Source organism: Mytilus trossulus, chromosome 14 (genome assembly GCF_036588685.1).
Source record: "Mytilus trossulus isolate FHL-02 chromosome 14, PNRI_Mtr1.1.1.hap1, whole genome shotgun sequence".
NCBI lineage: Eukaryota > Metazoa > Mollusca > Bivalvia > Mytilida > Mytilidae > Mytilus > Mytilus trossulus.
The window spans coordinates 55,306,478-55,323,184 of record NC_086386.1 but is presented as its reverse complement, the minus strand read 5'-3'; the positions used below and the strand labels follow the sequence as shown (position 1 = coordinate 55,323,184).

At 32.1% G+C, this 16,707-nt stretch overlaps 1 protein-coding gene across 6 annotated transcripts in view; it reads left to right on the top strand.

The window, feature by feature from the left end:
* The first annotated feature begins 1,157 nt into the window (after positions 1-1,157).
* LOC134696310 (CD109 antigen-like) overlaps positions 1,158-16,707 on the top strand; it is a 53,855-nt gene continuing 38,305 nt past the window's right edge. For 4 of the 6 annotated variants that reach the window (XM_063558028.1, XM_063558034.1, XM_063558031.1 and 1 more), the window contains exons 1-12: positions 1,162-1,182; positions 3,996-4,069; positions 9,294-9,477; positions 10,017-10,173; positions 10,842-10,912; positions 11,573-11,698; positions 12,329-12,368; positions 12,804-12,888; positions 13,385-13,514; positions 14,291-14,515; positions 15,002-15,325; positions 16,415-16,513. In XM_063558028.1, coding sequence (XP_063414098.1) covers positions 4,005-4,069; positions 9,294-9,477; positions 10,017-10,173; positions 10,842-10,912; positions 11,573-11,698; positions 12,329-12,368; positions 12,804-12,888; positions 13,385-13,514; positions 14,291-14,515; positions 15,002-15,325; positions 16,415-16,513 — 1,506 coding nt within the window. In that variant the 5' untranslated portion in view covers positions 1,162-1,182; positions 3,996-4,004. The other 2 variants (XM_063558029.1, XM_063558030.1) reach the window with 2 other exon arrangements.

Genomic DNA, 16,707 nt, shown 5'->3' with positions numbered 1-16,707 from the left:
TCTTTGAAGTTCATTCTATCGTATTCCATTGTAAAAATCCGAAAACTGCAAAATTTATCACAAAATTAATATTGATATTCAGCCATGATCTTAAAATGAAAATCAGTGGTCGGATTACACGCGACCCCCTGGTGCCACAGAAGATAATATTACACGCACTTCCGAACGCTCATAATGACATGCGCATTGCAATGGCCGGACAAATAGCCCTGACACTATTCGTCCGGCTAGCCGGACAAATAGCCACTCCGTTAATATTTACTGTCTCGTTTATTGAAAACACATGAGGTAGTAATAAAAGGATTGTATTTTAAGATATATAGATGTATAATGTTTTAGAATCAAACTTTCATTCATATATTATACCTATAACTTTAGTTTCCTTATATCTTAAATATTCAAAAATAATGAATTCACAAACTTGATGCAATAATTTCTAAACGTTCGTCTTAGTCGGGAAAAATAATAATATATGATAAGTGTTTGTCCGTTTAGTATAGTCAAAATTAATACTCTTTAAGTTAACGAGTGCAATCTTTCATTTTATTCTTTTTTCAATAATTCTGCTTATGTGGAACAAAGGACAAAAACAGACTTTCAATACAAAAGCGGCGTGAAAGGTTATTTGATCTTATTTCAAACAATTTTCCATTCTGACGGATGGTGTTTCTGAAGGTTTATATTGTGCGGCAACATCATAAAAATCTGAAACTGATACAAGCTTAATCTCTAGTATTACTGGACAATAAAGTAGGCGAATATAGTTGTTACTCTTGGAAATTTTAATGTAGGTTTCATACGTCCAATTTGCGATTTCTTTTTTCAAATAGTGCGCCAGCAAGGAAAGTTTGTACTATGACGTCAGATGCAATGTTCTGAAGAGGGACACAGTCAAACTCATAGATTGAAAATAAACTGACAACGCCATGGCTATAAATAAAAAAAACAAACAGACAAATAATGGTACAACAGACGCAACATAGATAATTAAAGCGTAAGCAAGCCAACACGAACCCTTCCTAAAAACTAGGGGTGATCTTATGTGCTCCGGAATGGTATTAATAAGCAGATTCTAACCTGACTTGTATCTCAGAACGACTTCCCGTACATATACAAAGCTTACCACACAAGTCGAGCAGATCGGGCTAATAAATGTGATAGATAATCGAGAGGACCTTAGCTGTAGGTATGGTTTTGCAAAACGGGATTTCAGTGTATTGTTTTATTGATTGTTTTACAATATACAATTTTACATGCATATATTTACTTACTATATATTTATTTTTATATGTCTCTATAGTTGCAAGATACATTGTACGTATGGTCATCCTTACTGTGACCCCAAAGAAAAAAATGTAGTTCACCCGAAAAGCTCGATTTGTTATATAAAAACTTTATTTCTGTATACTAGTATATCCCGCTTTAATAGCAGTTATACCGCATTGGAGCAAGAAAACGTCTGTGGAGATTTAATCTTTTCTTTAATAAAGTCTCATTTAAAACTTCCTAGACCTACCCCTATTAAATTTCAAAAGTCACAAACTCATTTGCAAATCTGTTCATCGTTTATTTTGTTTATGATTCGTGCCATTTTATTTGATTGCTTGTTGTTTGCTTTACGTTCAGTTGCAAATGTTTCATGCAAATACAGGGCAAGCCATTTTAAGACTAAATAATACCAAAACATTTGAGGTTACAGTAAGGAACTGACCGTTTATCTTTTGTTAGTGAACTTTTTTCTTTTTTTTATTATGTTATAGAAGGAAAGTAAAATAATCAGTTTGAAAATTAAGGAAGAAAAAACATTTAAAAAAATCATCTTGCAAAAAAAATCATTATTTGAAGGATCGGTATCTTGTTACATGTACGCACTCTTTTTCATTCGTCATTCCAGAGTAATAAAACGATGTTTGCAGTAGATGACATTTTGCTCTATATTCTATATACCTTTAAAATAAAATATCAACAAAAACTTTTAAAATCCCATTTCTAATAATATTTAAGGAAAAAGCTATTAAATATATTTTAAGATTTAGGCAAACTATTTCCCAATCAAGACTTAAATCCAAAAGGGAAGTGTGATGCAACTTTAGAAATGCAACATGCAAGTGATATTAAAACCATATGAAGATACAATGTTTTTAGATCTTTTAGTCTTCAATTCAATAAGTCTTTATACATTAAAGATATTTTGTTTGACTGATTCACACGAAATTAGTGCTTAAGGTGGTTGACATGATTTTTGTTCTGGTGTAATGTTGAAAATTTTCTGCTTTGACATTCTAAAGTTATGATGCTTTATCAATATAGTACGAAGTTGAATATAGACAAAACATTTAACCCGCGTTTCATCGGTTTTCACTTATACCGTGTCACAAATTTATTGGTTCGAACGTATATTGATAAATTAGATATAGGTAAAATGTAGATGTGGTGTGAGTGCCAATGAGACAACTCTCCATCCAAATAACAATTTATAAAAGTAAACTATCATAGGTCAATTAGTATGTTTTAAAGAGACCCTATATTAACTAGTATAAAGCAATCCCACCAGGAAAACCAGTAAAAAAAACGAGAAACGACACTTATGAACCACATCAACAAACGACAACCACTGAACAGCAGGCTCCCGATCTATTTTTTAGTTGAACTATCGAATTGCCAATGGTGAAGTAGTAAATGCATAGCAAAAATTGTCCTGGAGACACACAGGAATTTTTCTATAAAAACGACGCAAAAAGACGCATAATCCTACAAGATCGAGGATGAGGCAGAGACGTACATGTACCAGTCACGAAAACAAATTAAACACGAATAAAGTCAATCCCAATAATGTTACGATTAAATGATCGCAATATTAGTTTGTTTACAAATATGTGATGTCTCAATTATATGGTTTTGGAGTGCATGTAGATGAATCCTTCCCCTGAAGACAGTATTTCTAATTATAGCATAATCATACCGGACGAGATGTTTTGAAATGACGTTGAAAAGTAGTCGAGGATAACCAATCATATCGCCGCTTACAAAGCAGAGGGAAAGTCCTGTGAAATGAAAATGATGATTGACGTCTTCTAAAAAATAGTAAAGTCATTGCTTACAAAATTGTAATCAATACATATATAAGGCAGAAACCTGTAAATTGCTTCATATTTGTTGATAGAATTAGACCAATCTTAATAAAGGCTTAGTGTGGTAAGGCCTAACTTAATTCTATGTTATAAACACAATTAATGAAACAAAAAAAATAATTATTAAATTCTAGATGCATTTGATTTTTAATCAAAATACTTATCATTAAATGCATATATATATTGATTTTAATATTTTTCTAACTTGATCGTGAATATATAAAATGCTTCCTTAATCTTGTTTCGTTAATGCAAATCGTATTTACATGTACATACAGTTGTTAAAAAAAATATTATATGTTCAATTTTAAATCGTCAATGCTTGCACGGGCATTCAAGCTACAGTACGTTTTAAGCTCTTTAGATTAAAACATTTTGTGATTACGTCCTAGTACAAGTTTTAGTTTACTTAATCTTTTATTATTGCAGCATAACATTTTTGTGCTGTGGCGACTTAAGCTTAAAGCAACAATCAATCAATTAATCAATGATCTATCAATTATTATTTATTTATCCATTTATCAATTCATTTATTCCATATTAATTCTACCGTGGTACATTCAATTCTCCCCTAGCTTTTCTACTTGTCCATTTATCAATATTTTGTTTGACGGACATAAATTTTACACCTTTTATTTCTTTCAACTTTGCACTCTTAAGGGATAAATATTTTTGACAAAGATTAAATATGTTAATAGCATATTTGCATCGTAAACACCACGAAGATGGTCCGCTAGTGACCCCAAGCTGTAATCATTTGCATTAATAAAAGTAACTCCTGTATTTTTGACGTATCACGGCCCTAGGCATGGTTGTAACTTCATTTATCTGTTAACGTTGATTTTTTATTTTCAATCTTTATAGGAAAACATAATGAGGCGAGACGGATTAATTTTTGTGCTGATTTTTAGTGTGATTTCGATATCATGTGCCAAAAAGTAAGTAAAAAACTAAAGATATGATGTACCATTTAATAGCTGAAAGCATGTGCGGAATGTTTATATATTCAAAGTCGAGAAATTACCACATTTGAATAGCTTAGGCTCTAGTTGTTACTGGTTTATGCATATTGTTTGTTTCTACTTTTGCTCCCTCCCTTCAAAAAATAAATATACAAAAGTCATAAAAAGGTTAACTAATTTTTTGTTTCGTTTTAGTTATTTTCTAAAATAATGTATGATATTGTAATATGCATATTGTGAGCCCATTTAAGAGATAAATCGTATTTTCTTCTACCCTTCGGTATAAATATTACCAGACTCTTCTTTTATACATTTTATATATATGTGTCGGTCTGTATATGTGTCAGACATTATATGTATAATCAGTTGACTTGGTACAGTTTTAAATTTGTACTTGTTAAAATGACTTACGAGCAAGTAAAACCCTAATACATTAACTTATTTATAAGTCAACTGTCTTGCATTTTATTTAGATAGCATAGAGTTTATAAAAGTAGAATCTGAGTTGAATACAGTAAAATATATGTAGAGCTCAACTTTGACTTTGGGGTAAGGTCCATGTGTTTTTCTCTTTTTTTTTTATCTCATATAATCAAGGGTCCTGTTTTTCATACTGATTCTTTTAAGGGAACAATGAAACGAAGAACGTGATTTATGTTTGTTTGAAAAGTCGACTATTAAGCACTGAGTCGACGGCAAGCTCATGTCTCATTGGCAATCATACAACAACTTCTCATTTTTATACAGAGTCAAATTGGCTTACCAACAGGCAATATATTATACTTGTCAACAAGACAAACGATACAAGTCAATGCGTTTTCCATACATTCTAAAATTGAATGCATGTCGGGGCGGATCAAGCCATTTTAAAAAGGGGGTTCCAAACCCAGGACATAAATGGGGTTGTTCCAACTACATGTTCCTATTCAAATGCATTGATCGTCAAAAGAAGGGGGATTCCAACCCCCGGAACCCCTTGGATCCGCCATTGCATGTTCTCAAGCTACTTAAATTTCTGCAATTGCCAGGTAGCCTATACGTATTAATGTTTTCTTATCAAAATTATTGGTCTTAGGCAGAGAACGCAGTACGCCTATCTTGTCCCTAAAAAAATAACTTCCCCCAAAATCCAGAACTTACAACTTAAATAATATACATGGTCTGATTCAGTCGTAAATGCTTTTTTGGAAATTTGAATACAAAACTGAATATACATTTTCGATTTTGTTTTGTTTTTAATTGCTAAATTATAACTTTTTGTTTAAAGTCCTGATTGAACTGCACGTACACTAGCGCTTAACATATAACCTGAGACAATTCCCTCATGGCAAATTCGGACCATAGATGTTATTTTCAAACACTTTTCCTTCTATAATAAACATGCTATTAATTTCATTTCGGACCATATATATTGTTTTCAAACACTTTTCTTTCTATAATAAACATGTTATTAATTTTATTTCGGACTATAGATGTTAATTTCAAACACTTTTCCTTCTATAATAAACATGTGATTAATTTCATTTTTTTATCAAAATGACAGACATATTTGATGACATGTACATTCTTTCCCCTACGTACCGTTTGATGTTCGTCACTTACATCAACAAAAACATCTAGTACTATGATGTTACAAAAGTTAGGAAGACTGATTATAACACGTTTGTACCTATTTTCTATTTTACGACTTCGTACGAAAATTGATTGGTTGTCTTCTTTTGTACACTGTACTATAAATATTTTTTTTAAATTTGAAAGATCATGAATAACTGACCGAGTTTCTGGTTGTGACAAAGTGAAATATGGAGATATAGGTATACAATATAAAAAAAAGAAGATGTGGTATGATTGCCAATGAGACAACTATCCACGAAAGACCAAAATGACACAAACATTAACAACTATACGGCCTTCAACAATGCGCAAAGCCCATACATCTTTCAGTCAGCAACACAACATTCACAAAATGACAAAGAGTGTCACATACGGTTTTCAACATGATTGTGGTTAAACAAGTCGATAACGTGCACAAGTGTACATTGTATTATATAGCATAATGGTTTAGACCATAAAGGGAAAAAAAAGAGCACCGTCCAGAAAGTTAGAATCATGACATTTGGAAAAGACCGGTGTTCCGCAAAGGAGTTGAAAATTATAAGTTCATGTGAGAATCAAACATTTTTTTTTCATTTTTTTTTTTTGAAGTTCCGATATTTATGACTTTGCAAAATATGGTTTAGGTTAAGCCAGTTGAAAGGAAACAGTGTTAATTTCAGCTTTTTTAATATATGGTACATATAGTAAACAAGGTATCGACTGCATTTGATCTGAAATCAGAACATAATGTCGGCGAGTTCGTGTATACTTGATCCGCTATATTATAGTAAACAAACTATTTTTGTTGTTTACAATGTTAAATTTATCTTGTGTATCCGGCTTGATAAAAAGATAAATACTATCATTATGGTAATGATTACACGACGAAAACATATTTACCCCTTAGCAACGGTCTTGTCATGTAGTCAAGTCTCGCATAAAATCCCCTGAAACAATTTGGTTAATCATAATTTGAAAATCCGTGAAAAATTATAAGTTTGTCATATATTAGACGTCTTAATTTATAAATATTGCATAACTTAGCCTATGGGTAACTAGATGAATTATCTTGTCAATAAAATGCATGCATCATATGCATTTGAGACTGTCCCCTCGGTAAATTTATGGTATGCATTGCGTAAAATATGTACCACTGCATTTAAGTGCAAAAATGTCATGTGATTTAAACGCAAGCTTCTTTAGCACCTAACAACCTACAAGCACATTATGTTCTTAATCCACTATTTTATGACGAACATAATTTTTATCATCTTTGATATATGTATGTGCTGTTATTGATTTTTGTAATAAAGCGTATGATAATTTAATAATTTAAAGGAATTATCTACATGTATTGTTGGAGTGACAAACACTTTGGATGTTTCGGTTAAATTGCGTCATTTTGATGGGCCGTTCAATTCGGTTAACAATTCGCTGACCATATGTTTACAGTACTAAATTAAAACAAAATCTTATCAAACAGAAGTTCTCTTATCTGTCTAAATGGTCTTATGCAAATCTGGCTGTGGATTTCCCCGCATCAACTCATATAAAGTCTTCTTCTGTAATGAACAAGTGCCATAAATGTGCTGGAAATACGTACTGGAACTGTGATGATAAGGTTTTGAAATGCTTTTCATTTTTTTCTTGACAACATTTACGTATGTTTTGGAAATTACGTTTATCGACAATTTGCTGATATTCATATTGGCACCCATACCCGTAGCCAGGGGGATTCGGACGACCCCCCCCCCCCCCCCCTTGAAAACAAATAAGCACTGTTAAAGTCTATGTTATGTTCGAATTGTGACTGTTAAAGTCGAGTTTGTGAGTCAAACGAACCCCCCTTTGGAAATTCCTGGCTACGGGCCTGGGCACCTATTGCCAAAATTAGTGGCGGTCGTTGATTCATGTCTGTCATTTCTTTTCTCGTAAATAGTTTTGTAATAAATTATGCTGTTAATAATTTTCTCGCTTGAATTGTTTGACTTGTTTTATGTCGGGGTCTTTTATAGTCGACTATGTGATATGTTTTTTTCTCATCGTTGAAGGCCCTATACATGTAGCTGCAAAAGATGCTCAAATCCACATTAATTTGAACTAAGTGGATAGTTGTACATATCATTTGCAATCGTACCTCCTTATTTATATATAGACTTTCTGTAATTGTCTTATAAAAAAAGAAGAGTTGGTATGGTTGTCAATTAGACAACTCTTCACAAGAGAGGTCACATAAAACAGATATTTTTTAAATATAGGTCATCGTACGGTCTGCAAGAGTGAGCAAAGCCCATACGGCATACATCGTGTAGTATACTTGCATATGTCCATCCATCTCTTATGTTCTAGATTCATATCTCATGTTCTCAGAAAAAATATGTAAATAAGGTAGGACTACAACTGACATAATGAGGCACAACATTTCATTTTTTCAAATAAATCAAATTTTCCTTAAATGTCCATTCATCAAGTTTAAACATTTTGCTGCTTAAACACTTCATCGCGTGTCAAATTAAAGAAGAATGAGCATTACAAATCACCTGTAGATGTACATGTATAACGCGAGTTGACAGCGCATAACAGCTTCATTCATAATTATAACGCGAGCTGACAGCACCAAGCAACCTCTATGTACATGTATAATTAATCAGCTAATTCGACTAACGAGAACAATCATTTCTGTTTTTTTAAATGTTTAACCCATTTTTCATTATTCTTGAATTCTATTTTGCCCATATTATTTTTATTTTATATAATTTTGCGAATAATTGTTTTATATACTTTATTTTTGTTGTCCTTATTTTTTATCTATTCTTTTTTTCATCCTTTATTATGTATATACTACTTGTCCTTTTTCACTATCCAGTGTAATCCATCCATACCCTCATATTCACGTGTATATAACAGAAATAGTATTTACTTTTACAAAAGCATTATTTTTCATAGTTCCTAAATAAATAACATGATAATTGAAGTTGTTTTTAAACTTTCAGCACATTTTGCTACCGGTTTATCAGCAACTTTCTATCCCCTTTTCAGCCTCGCTATTACACGGATGTTAAAAGTAGGACAGGGTCTATGATTCATTAAAACCATGACAGCTGAAATCATTAATATTCCAACAGTAAAAAGAGAGACATAACGTATACGTCAATAAGACGGACCCTTCTACACGTTTAATTTGTTGTTTTTGGGTGTGTGTTTTTTTTTATATTAGAAATCATCATACAGTCTATAACAATAATCAATCATTCTACACGATTAACTTTATATTGCCACGATTCAGAAAAAGTTATATAGAGTCGACCGTTTGAAAAGATTTAAGCCAATAGAAGCAAAGTACAAATGAATATTTTTATTTGGGTAGGATTTAAACAAATGGCCGCTTAGTTTTTTCTAATTCTTAGGATAATTGTTATTTCTAAAAGATATGTTATTCTTTATATGTCATCAAAAGTCGTTATTTTATCATGTCTTTCTAACTAAATTCTTCCAACAATACAAACTGGCCGCCATGAAATAGCCTTAAAGTGGCGTTCACAACAATCAATCAATCAATACATCCCGGTCATCTCCCTTAAAGCCTTTATATATTTGATTCCAGCACGTATGTTGTGATGTTTCCGAGGACAATACGTCCAGGCCTAGTGACAGAGGTCTATGTCAACATACTAGAAGCTACCGGCCCAGTGACAGTGACAGCAAACTTACAAGATAGCAAAAACATTACAGTTGCGTCGGGTACTAAAGACATATCTGTCGGTACACCCAGTACTGTACAGTTAAAGGTAAACACACGTACATTGTAGTACAAACACACCATTAAAAGCAGATCAAGTGTTGAAGGATCACTTATACCATCATTGTGAAGACCATGGTAATAAAAAACGAGTATCCAAAAAACCGAACCGATGAAGCTAGAAAATAAAATCTAAATTCACAATTTCACGAAAACAGCATTCATTGAAATACGACGAATAATTCAAAACTAACAAACCCAGACAATACTTTGATGACCGAAGGTGTTCCTGAAGGATCAGCGGACTTCGGTTCCATACTGGCACTAGGCATGTTGTTCGTGGTTATTACAAATCAAATTTCCAGTAAATTCTAACAAACCATTAGTGCTGTGTATGAACCCAATAATTTTCACTCTTTCTGAAAAATAAAGAATAAAACAAAATAATAGCATAAATGTAAAAATAAACTGTAATAAATTGTTGAAATTCGAAAGTGAGAAACGAATTGTCATATTCTAAGAAAGTGTTTTAAGAAAAATGTTTATGACAAAACAGGTTATTCATATTGTATTATGGTGTATTTCTAGATTCCCATAGACCTAAAAGCTGGGTTAGATTATGGATTAAAGATAGAAGGAACAGGGGGACAGAGATTTGCTAACTGGTCAAAAGTCAGCTTCCAAGCCAAAAGTACATCTATCCTGATCCAGACAGACAAAGCCATATACAAACCAGGCCAGACAAGTTAGTATAATTATGTTAAACATTTATAATGGTGCGGGTCAACCGGTGGCATTTATGAAAATAAAAACGAGAATAGAAATGTCAAATATTCCAAAGAGGCAACTCCCAGATCGAAGAGCAGTTCATTTCACTTAATCTCTTCAACACTGCGAGAAAATCCCGCTTCCGGAAGCGGACTTTACCTAGCCACTTAACAAACATGTATACTAGTATTAATTCAATAAAAATGAGGCATGTTTGCGTTTTTAGAAAGAAACAACTATGTAACTTAACGTTGCCACCGGGGTTAAGATGGGGGTCAAGTTTTAACGTTCAGCTGAAAAGAAGATTGGTTGGGATAATGAGGTAGGGGCTTGGAGCCGTCCGTAAACATGTCTGTAACAGTTACAATGATAAAAGGGAAGTTGTTTTTGTATCTATATATATAAATGAAAAATACTTAATAAATATTAAATAAACTTAGATTTATCATTCTTGTGATGCCATGAGATGTAAACAAAAAATAAAACGCTGTGGTATGATTGCATATGTGACAACTAAATATCCTACGGATACCAAAGTGTGTAGAAGTTAAGATGTTTATTTTAATTTCAGCTTATGACATTTCATTTAATTTGATATTAATGTTTTGATATTTTCAATTTATTAATAACGTCTATATTTTTCAGTACAATTCCGTATCTTGGGGGTGTATCCAGATCTTTCTATCGTCAAACAGACGTTCGACATAGACATTTATGTAAGTATGAACTATTCAACACTCGTGATCTATAGTTTTGGCTGTATATCAGAATCAGATTACATTTTGTTTTATCTATCTATCTTTTTTTTGGTTTTTTAACACCAAATACATAGTTACATTTTTTAGGGATGAAGGTTGATTACACAAACATATGTTTAACTTTGTAACCTTCTGTATGTTCCTGACCCAAAGCAGAAGCTTAAAACTCAGTGGTTGTCGTTGATTGCTCTCTGTCATATTTGGTATTTTTTTATTGGTCTGTCATAAATCAGGCTTTTTTTTTAAAGCTGGCTTTACGGAATAAGATTTGCTTATTGTTGAAGGTCGTACGGTTACAAAAAATGGACCTACGAATGGTAATTTGCACATCAATTGCTCCCGGGCCGATATCTGTTTTATTGACATTGATGCCACATTTCATTGCTTACAAATAGTTTAAAAAAATCAATATGTGACTATTTGTGTAGATAAAAACAACAGGAAGTGTTCGAAGTGCAGTATCGATATACATGCATCTTTATGTTTTGTGTTGGACCTGCAGTATCACTATAAATTTTATTTTGTGTTCGAGCTGTAGTTTGATTATAACTTCATACTTTGTTCGGGTGTATGATTTTATACTTTGTTCGAGTGACAGTATCAAAGTTTGTTTTGCAGGACCCTAAAGGGAACAAGATAGCCCAATGGAGAGACGCAGCAGAAGAGAATGGTGTCTTTGCAGACAAACTCGTCATGTCAGACCATCCAGTTCTAGGGGACTGGAAAATGAAAGTTACACAAGGCGTATGTATCTGTTCATCTTTAAGTCCATAATATATGTAATTGTTTCCAGTCTGCATTTAGAAAAAAAATATAGGATACAATTAATGTAGATAGGAAGGTTAACGATTTATTTGTTTATTGTTACCTAGGCTATAATATATGAAATAAGTTGCACTTCTTCTATATATCTGATTCTGACAATGTAATTTCCCATTGGAACTCCCTTTTCGGCTCAAGTTTTGCCTCTTTTACTACGAATTTTCGCACAAAACCATATCCTGGAATGGACAGATTATACAAACAGCTGGGGCCTCGGTTGCCGAGTTGTCTAAGCAGTAACTGTTACATGTACTTCTGTAATCACTAGCCAGTCAAGTTGTGAGTTAAAACCCCGATCCTGTGGTAGCACTCAACTCAAATCTTAATTGACTAGGGTTGTGAGTTTCCCTATCGCATGTCGGTAATAATTAACGTAGACCCCGTTATATGAATTCATCATACCCATTTACTCTTTGCGATTTAAAGTATAGAAATTGTATTTTGATGATATACCGATATTTTTTTCCGACTTTTTTTTTTTAAAAACATAAACTCAATTTTAAATACGTCAGATATCTTTTTTAAAGATAGTTCTTGTTTATATTATTTCAGGTGGCAGCCGAAGAAAAGGTGTTTACAGTTGATGAATATGGTACGTCTTTTTTTTTATTTAAATTTTTTTAAAAAGCAACTTGGCATTTCCAATATTGTGTTCCTTTTCTTCCCTCTATCATTTGATATGTTTCCATCGGGTTTGGTTTGTATCCCGAAATATTTTTTTTTCAATCGAATTATGACTTTTGAACACCGTTATACTACTGTTGCCTCTATTAATGTAATTTTTGTTCTTATTAAATAGCTTTTTGAGTAAAAATTATAAACCAAAAAATACAACAACCAATCGTTTAATTAATCATTGTAATCAACTCATATAGAAACTATATCAAGCACTTATATCATTTCATAAACGAATAAGGTAGCCACTAGGCTTAGTTGATATATGATATATACATAAGACCGGATGAATAAACATCGTCTAAAAAAAACCCAACACAATTGATATTGGAGCTTTTAATTTTATTTTTAGTTCTTCCAAAATTTGAAGTAACAGTAGATTTACCACCGTATGGATTGACGACAGACTTGATGTTTCACGGTACTGTAAAAGCAAAGTAAGTATCCATTTTTATCAGTCTAAGGCAGTAACTATTTGATTTTAGGGGGGGGGGGGGGGGGGGGGGGGTGGAAAAAATAGTTTGTTCCCAGTTTTTGGAGAAAAAAAATAATTCGTTTTTGATTCTGAGAAGAAAAAAAATGTTTGTTTCACCCTCAGCTGCCACTATATGTAATGCTAAAATTGAAAGAAAAAAAATTGTTTTCAACGTGTCGCGAAAAAAAATAAATGCCTAACAGTTTCAGTCTAAGCCTTCTTGACATTCTTTAACTTTGTGTCACAAATACCACGTCTGATTTACATAGTAAATTCAAGCAAAAAAATCATTACCAAAATGAAATAAGGAGAGTTGAAACAACTACAAATGAGTTCCGCGGAAATTAAAAAAAGAAGAAAAAAATACGTCAAAATAAGCCTAAATTTATGATACCAGTAAGTTACATCTGTAGTTCAGATATAGTAAAATATATGAATAATAAATGATTGTTTTTCAGATATACTTATGGCAAATCCGTGAGTGGAAATGCTAATATTAGACTTAAAAAGAAGTACAACCATAGGTCATGGGGATGGAGACAAGACCACCCAGAGGAATATGTAGATAGTATTGAACAATCATTTCCGGTAAGTATCACGTGATTCACATTATGATAAATTGCGAAAACGAGGCTTTTGTAATCTATGATGACAATATGAAAAAAGCGAATTTGTGTTAGTAAAAAAACCTGCCTTTGTCTTCTCAATTATTGTATTCATTCGGGCGCAACTTATGTCTTGTGTACCATCTAATTATGATTTAAAGGAACATGTTTGCTTAAAAAAAATGATAATGTAAATGAAGAATATATCAAAGAGGCAGGCAACAACCTGAACAAAGAGCAGATTATAGCTATGCATAACATGATTTAATCTAGAAAAAGATGTACCATCGCTGTGAGATGATAAGACCTTACACTATGTTTTTATTTTAATCTAACATACGAAAGGCGAGTTTCGTCACAAATTAACGTTACAAAGAATAAAAGTCAGATTGGTACCAATTGGGATTTAATCATATCGGATATCACTTAATATGATATTGTTCTATTGGTATCACGCACATAACATATAGATACCATGTCTTCAATTTGAGAAAACAAAGAACAGGAAATAACCTAAAAGTTTATTAAAACATTATTTGTTTTCTCATGTAAAATGTATATTCAACTATCAATTGGATGGAGAGTTGTCTCATTGGCACTCACACCACATCTTCCTATATCTATATTCAGCATTGAAAAAAAATATTGTTTTATGTAAGATAAATAATACTTTTGATTAATGATATGCATCATATTTGAACTATCAATGAAATTTAACAACTTTTGTTTATGAATTCTTGTTTTTTACTCTATATTCAGATTGATGGCGAATCCAAATTCACTTTCTCCTTGGGGCAGTTAAAAAGATTACAGCAAAACCTTGCTTACACTGATTTTGTGATAGAAGCCAATGTGACAGAAGGTGTAACAGGATTAAAGATGAAAGATTCAGCTGAAATTAAATTTTATGACAACCCTGCCAAGATTGATTTTGTAGAGTCTTTACCAGCTAACTATAAACCAGGGCTAATATACACAGCACTTGTAAGCATACCGTTTTCATTATTTTGTTAAATTCATTTGTAATCAACCATTCAAATAAAGATATTGGTGTTGTCTTTTCTTACATATACATCTTAATATGTTCATATGTTCTAAAAATCATTAAATCTAAAAACAAGAAATTAATTTATAAAATTATAATACTAACCATGCGGCCGATTGTGTTTGTGAAGTATTTACTAGATGTTTATGTTTGTTCTTTCTTGCAGTTGTTATTTTTTCAAGGAAAAACTGTTGCACGAAAAAAAAACACGAAAAAAAACAAACAAGCAGCTAGTTTGCCAAAGAAATTGGATTTTTTTTATTAAAGTTTAAAGGTTTATTGGTTGTTGTTTTCCAAATGAACAAAGACAATTAGTTCATTAAGATTAATGACTAGAACCAACATACTTATACAACGCGATGTATAGAAGAAACAGAAAGACACAATTTGCATGTTCTCTGTTAAACTCTTAATTGATTTTTCAGCTGAAAGTAACACAACCAGATGATAAACCAGTTGTTAATCCAAGTAGCAGAGTCAAGGTCGAAATGTTCTACAATGTAGAGGTTATAACTACTACCACAACAACAACAACGACAACGACAGCAGCACCCCTACCAGAGGAAGGAAACCTGACCGCGGTTGTTGAAGCTCTGATTGAACCGGAAATTTATGATCCATGGCGTGGACCTCTTGTCCCTCCAACAGAAAGAGTTCCAATACCAGTCATGTATTTAGACATTAATCCAGACGGTCTTGTGAAGTTTGATATCGATGTACCAAATGATGCTGTTTCCTTTGATATTGAGGTATATATAAATTATTTAAGGGGCGTAAGCTGAAATTTATGTTCACCGTTTTGACTCAAATTCTTATATTAGATTAGTAACATACTAAACGTAGATTAACATTATAAAATGTCTAAAATAAGTAATTAAAGTCATAAGAAACCTCAAGTTAAAAAAAACACGTATATGTTTTTTTATTACTAAATGGATAGTTTTCATTATACAACTTATATACATATATTTTTTTCTGAGGATAATTCTTTAATTTGTCAACATTTAGAAGAAGTTTGCCTCTTTCTAACAGCTTGCTTTCAGGAAGCAATTCGCCGACATATTTTCCGTATACATAGTGACCTGGTCGTAACCCTTTTCGTAAAAATCAGGTTATCGCAATACGCATGGATCTGTCATTGAAATAAACAATTATCTGATTGTACATGTTAAACACATGCTCAATACCCATGCTTTTTGTTATGTGTTTACTTTAAGGTGGCAATCGGTAAACTTCGGCTTTAAAACCCGGCATTTAATGATCAGCCATATTTGTTAAATCATAACAGGCAGAAAGAAAACAAATTGACGATTATACGATATATTTGCGTAAAAAATGACAAAATCGTGCACAGAGTTCTAAATTTATGATATATACATTCATTGGTTCAAGAATTGGATAAACATTATTTTTTCACCAATCACTGGTTTCATATGACTTTAACAATAAACAAACTCTATGATATGTATGCATCAGCAATTCGTTTTTTGTGGTCTAGACATTACCAAATTTCAATCAAAATGACCTTCGAAGACTTTTGACGGTCATGTTACCCGATATAATTATCATATTACATTATTATGCATAAGAAAATAACAATGCATACCATCACAAAGCATCACATAACATATTATTACATTTCATTCTGTTACATAACTTTACAATGCATTTCTTAAAATTTGTTAACACTTTAAGAAATGCATTGTCCCTCTTTTAAATCGACAGTCATCGAACATTGTATTAATTATCTTTATATGACATGTTTTCCTTACACAAAATCAGCTACTAGTATTTAATGCATTATAATTATTCTTTCACTTGATTTTTATTTTCTAAAGGCAAGATACATGAAAGAGTCGGCATACAAGTATTTACAGCCATTCAAATCGCCCAGCAAAAGTTTTATCCAAGTTCGTCTTCTGAATGAAAAACCCATGGTAAGTACCAACAAAATGAACCATTTCAGAACTAGTGATGCATTATAGGAACGTGATTGGTTTAGATTTACTTATATTTAACCCATTTTTTAACTTGGGGTCCATCCATTACAAATCTGAGATCGAGGTCTTATTAATGTTTCATTGATAAAATGATGATTTTTTTCAAAATTAAATATGAGAGCGATCTAAAT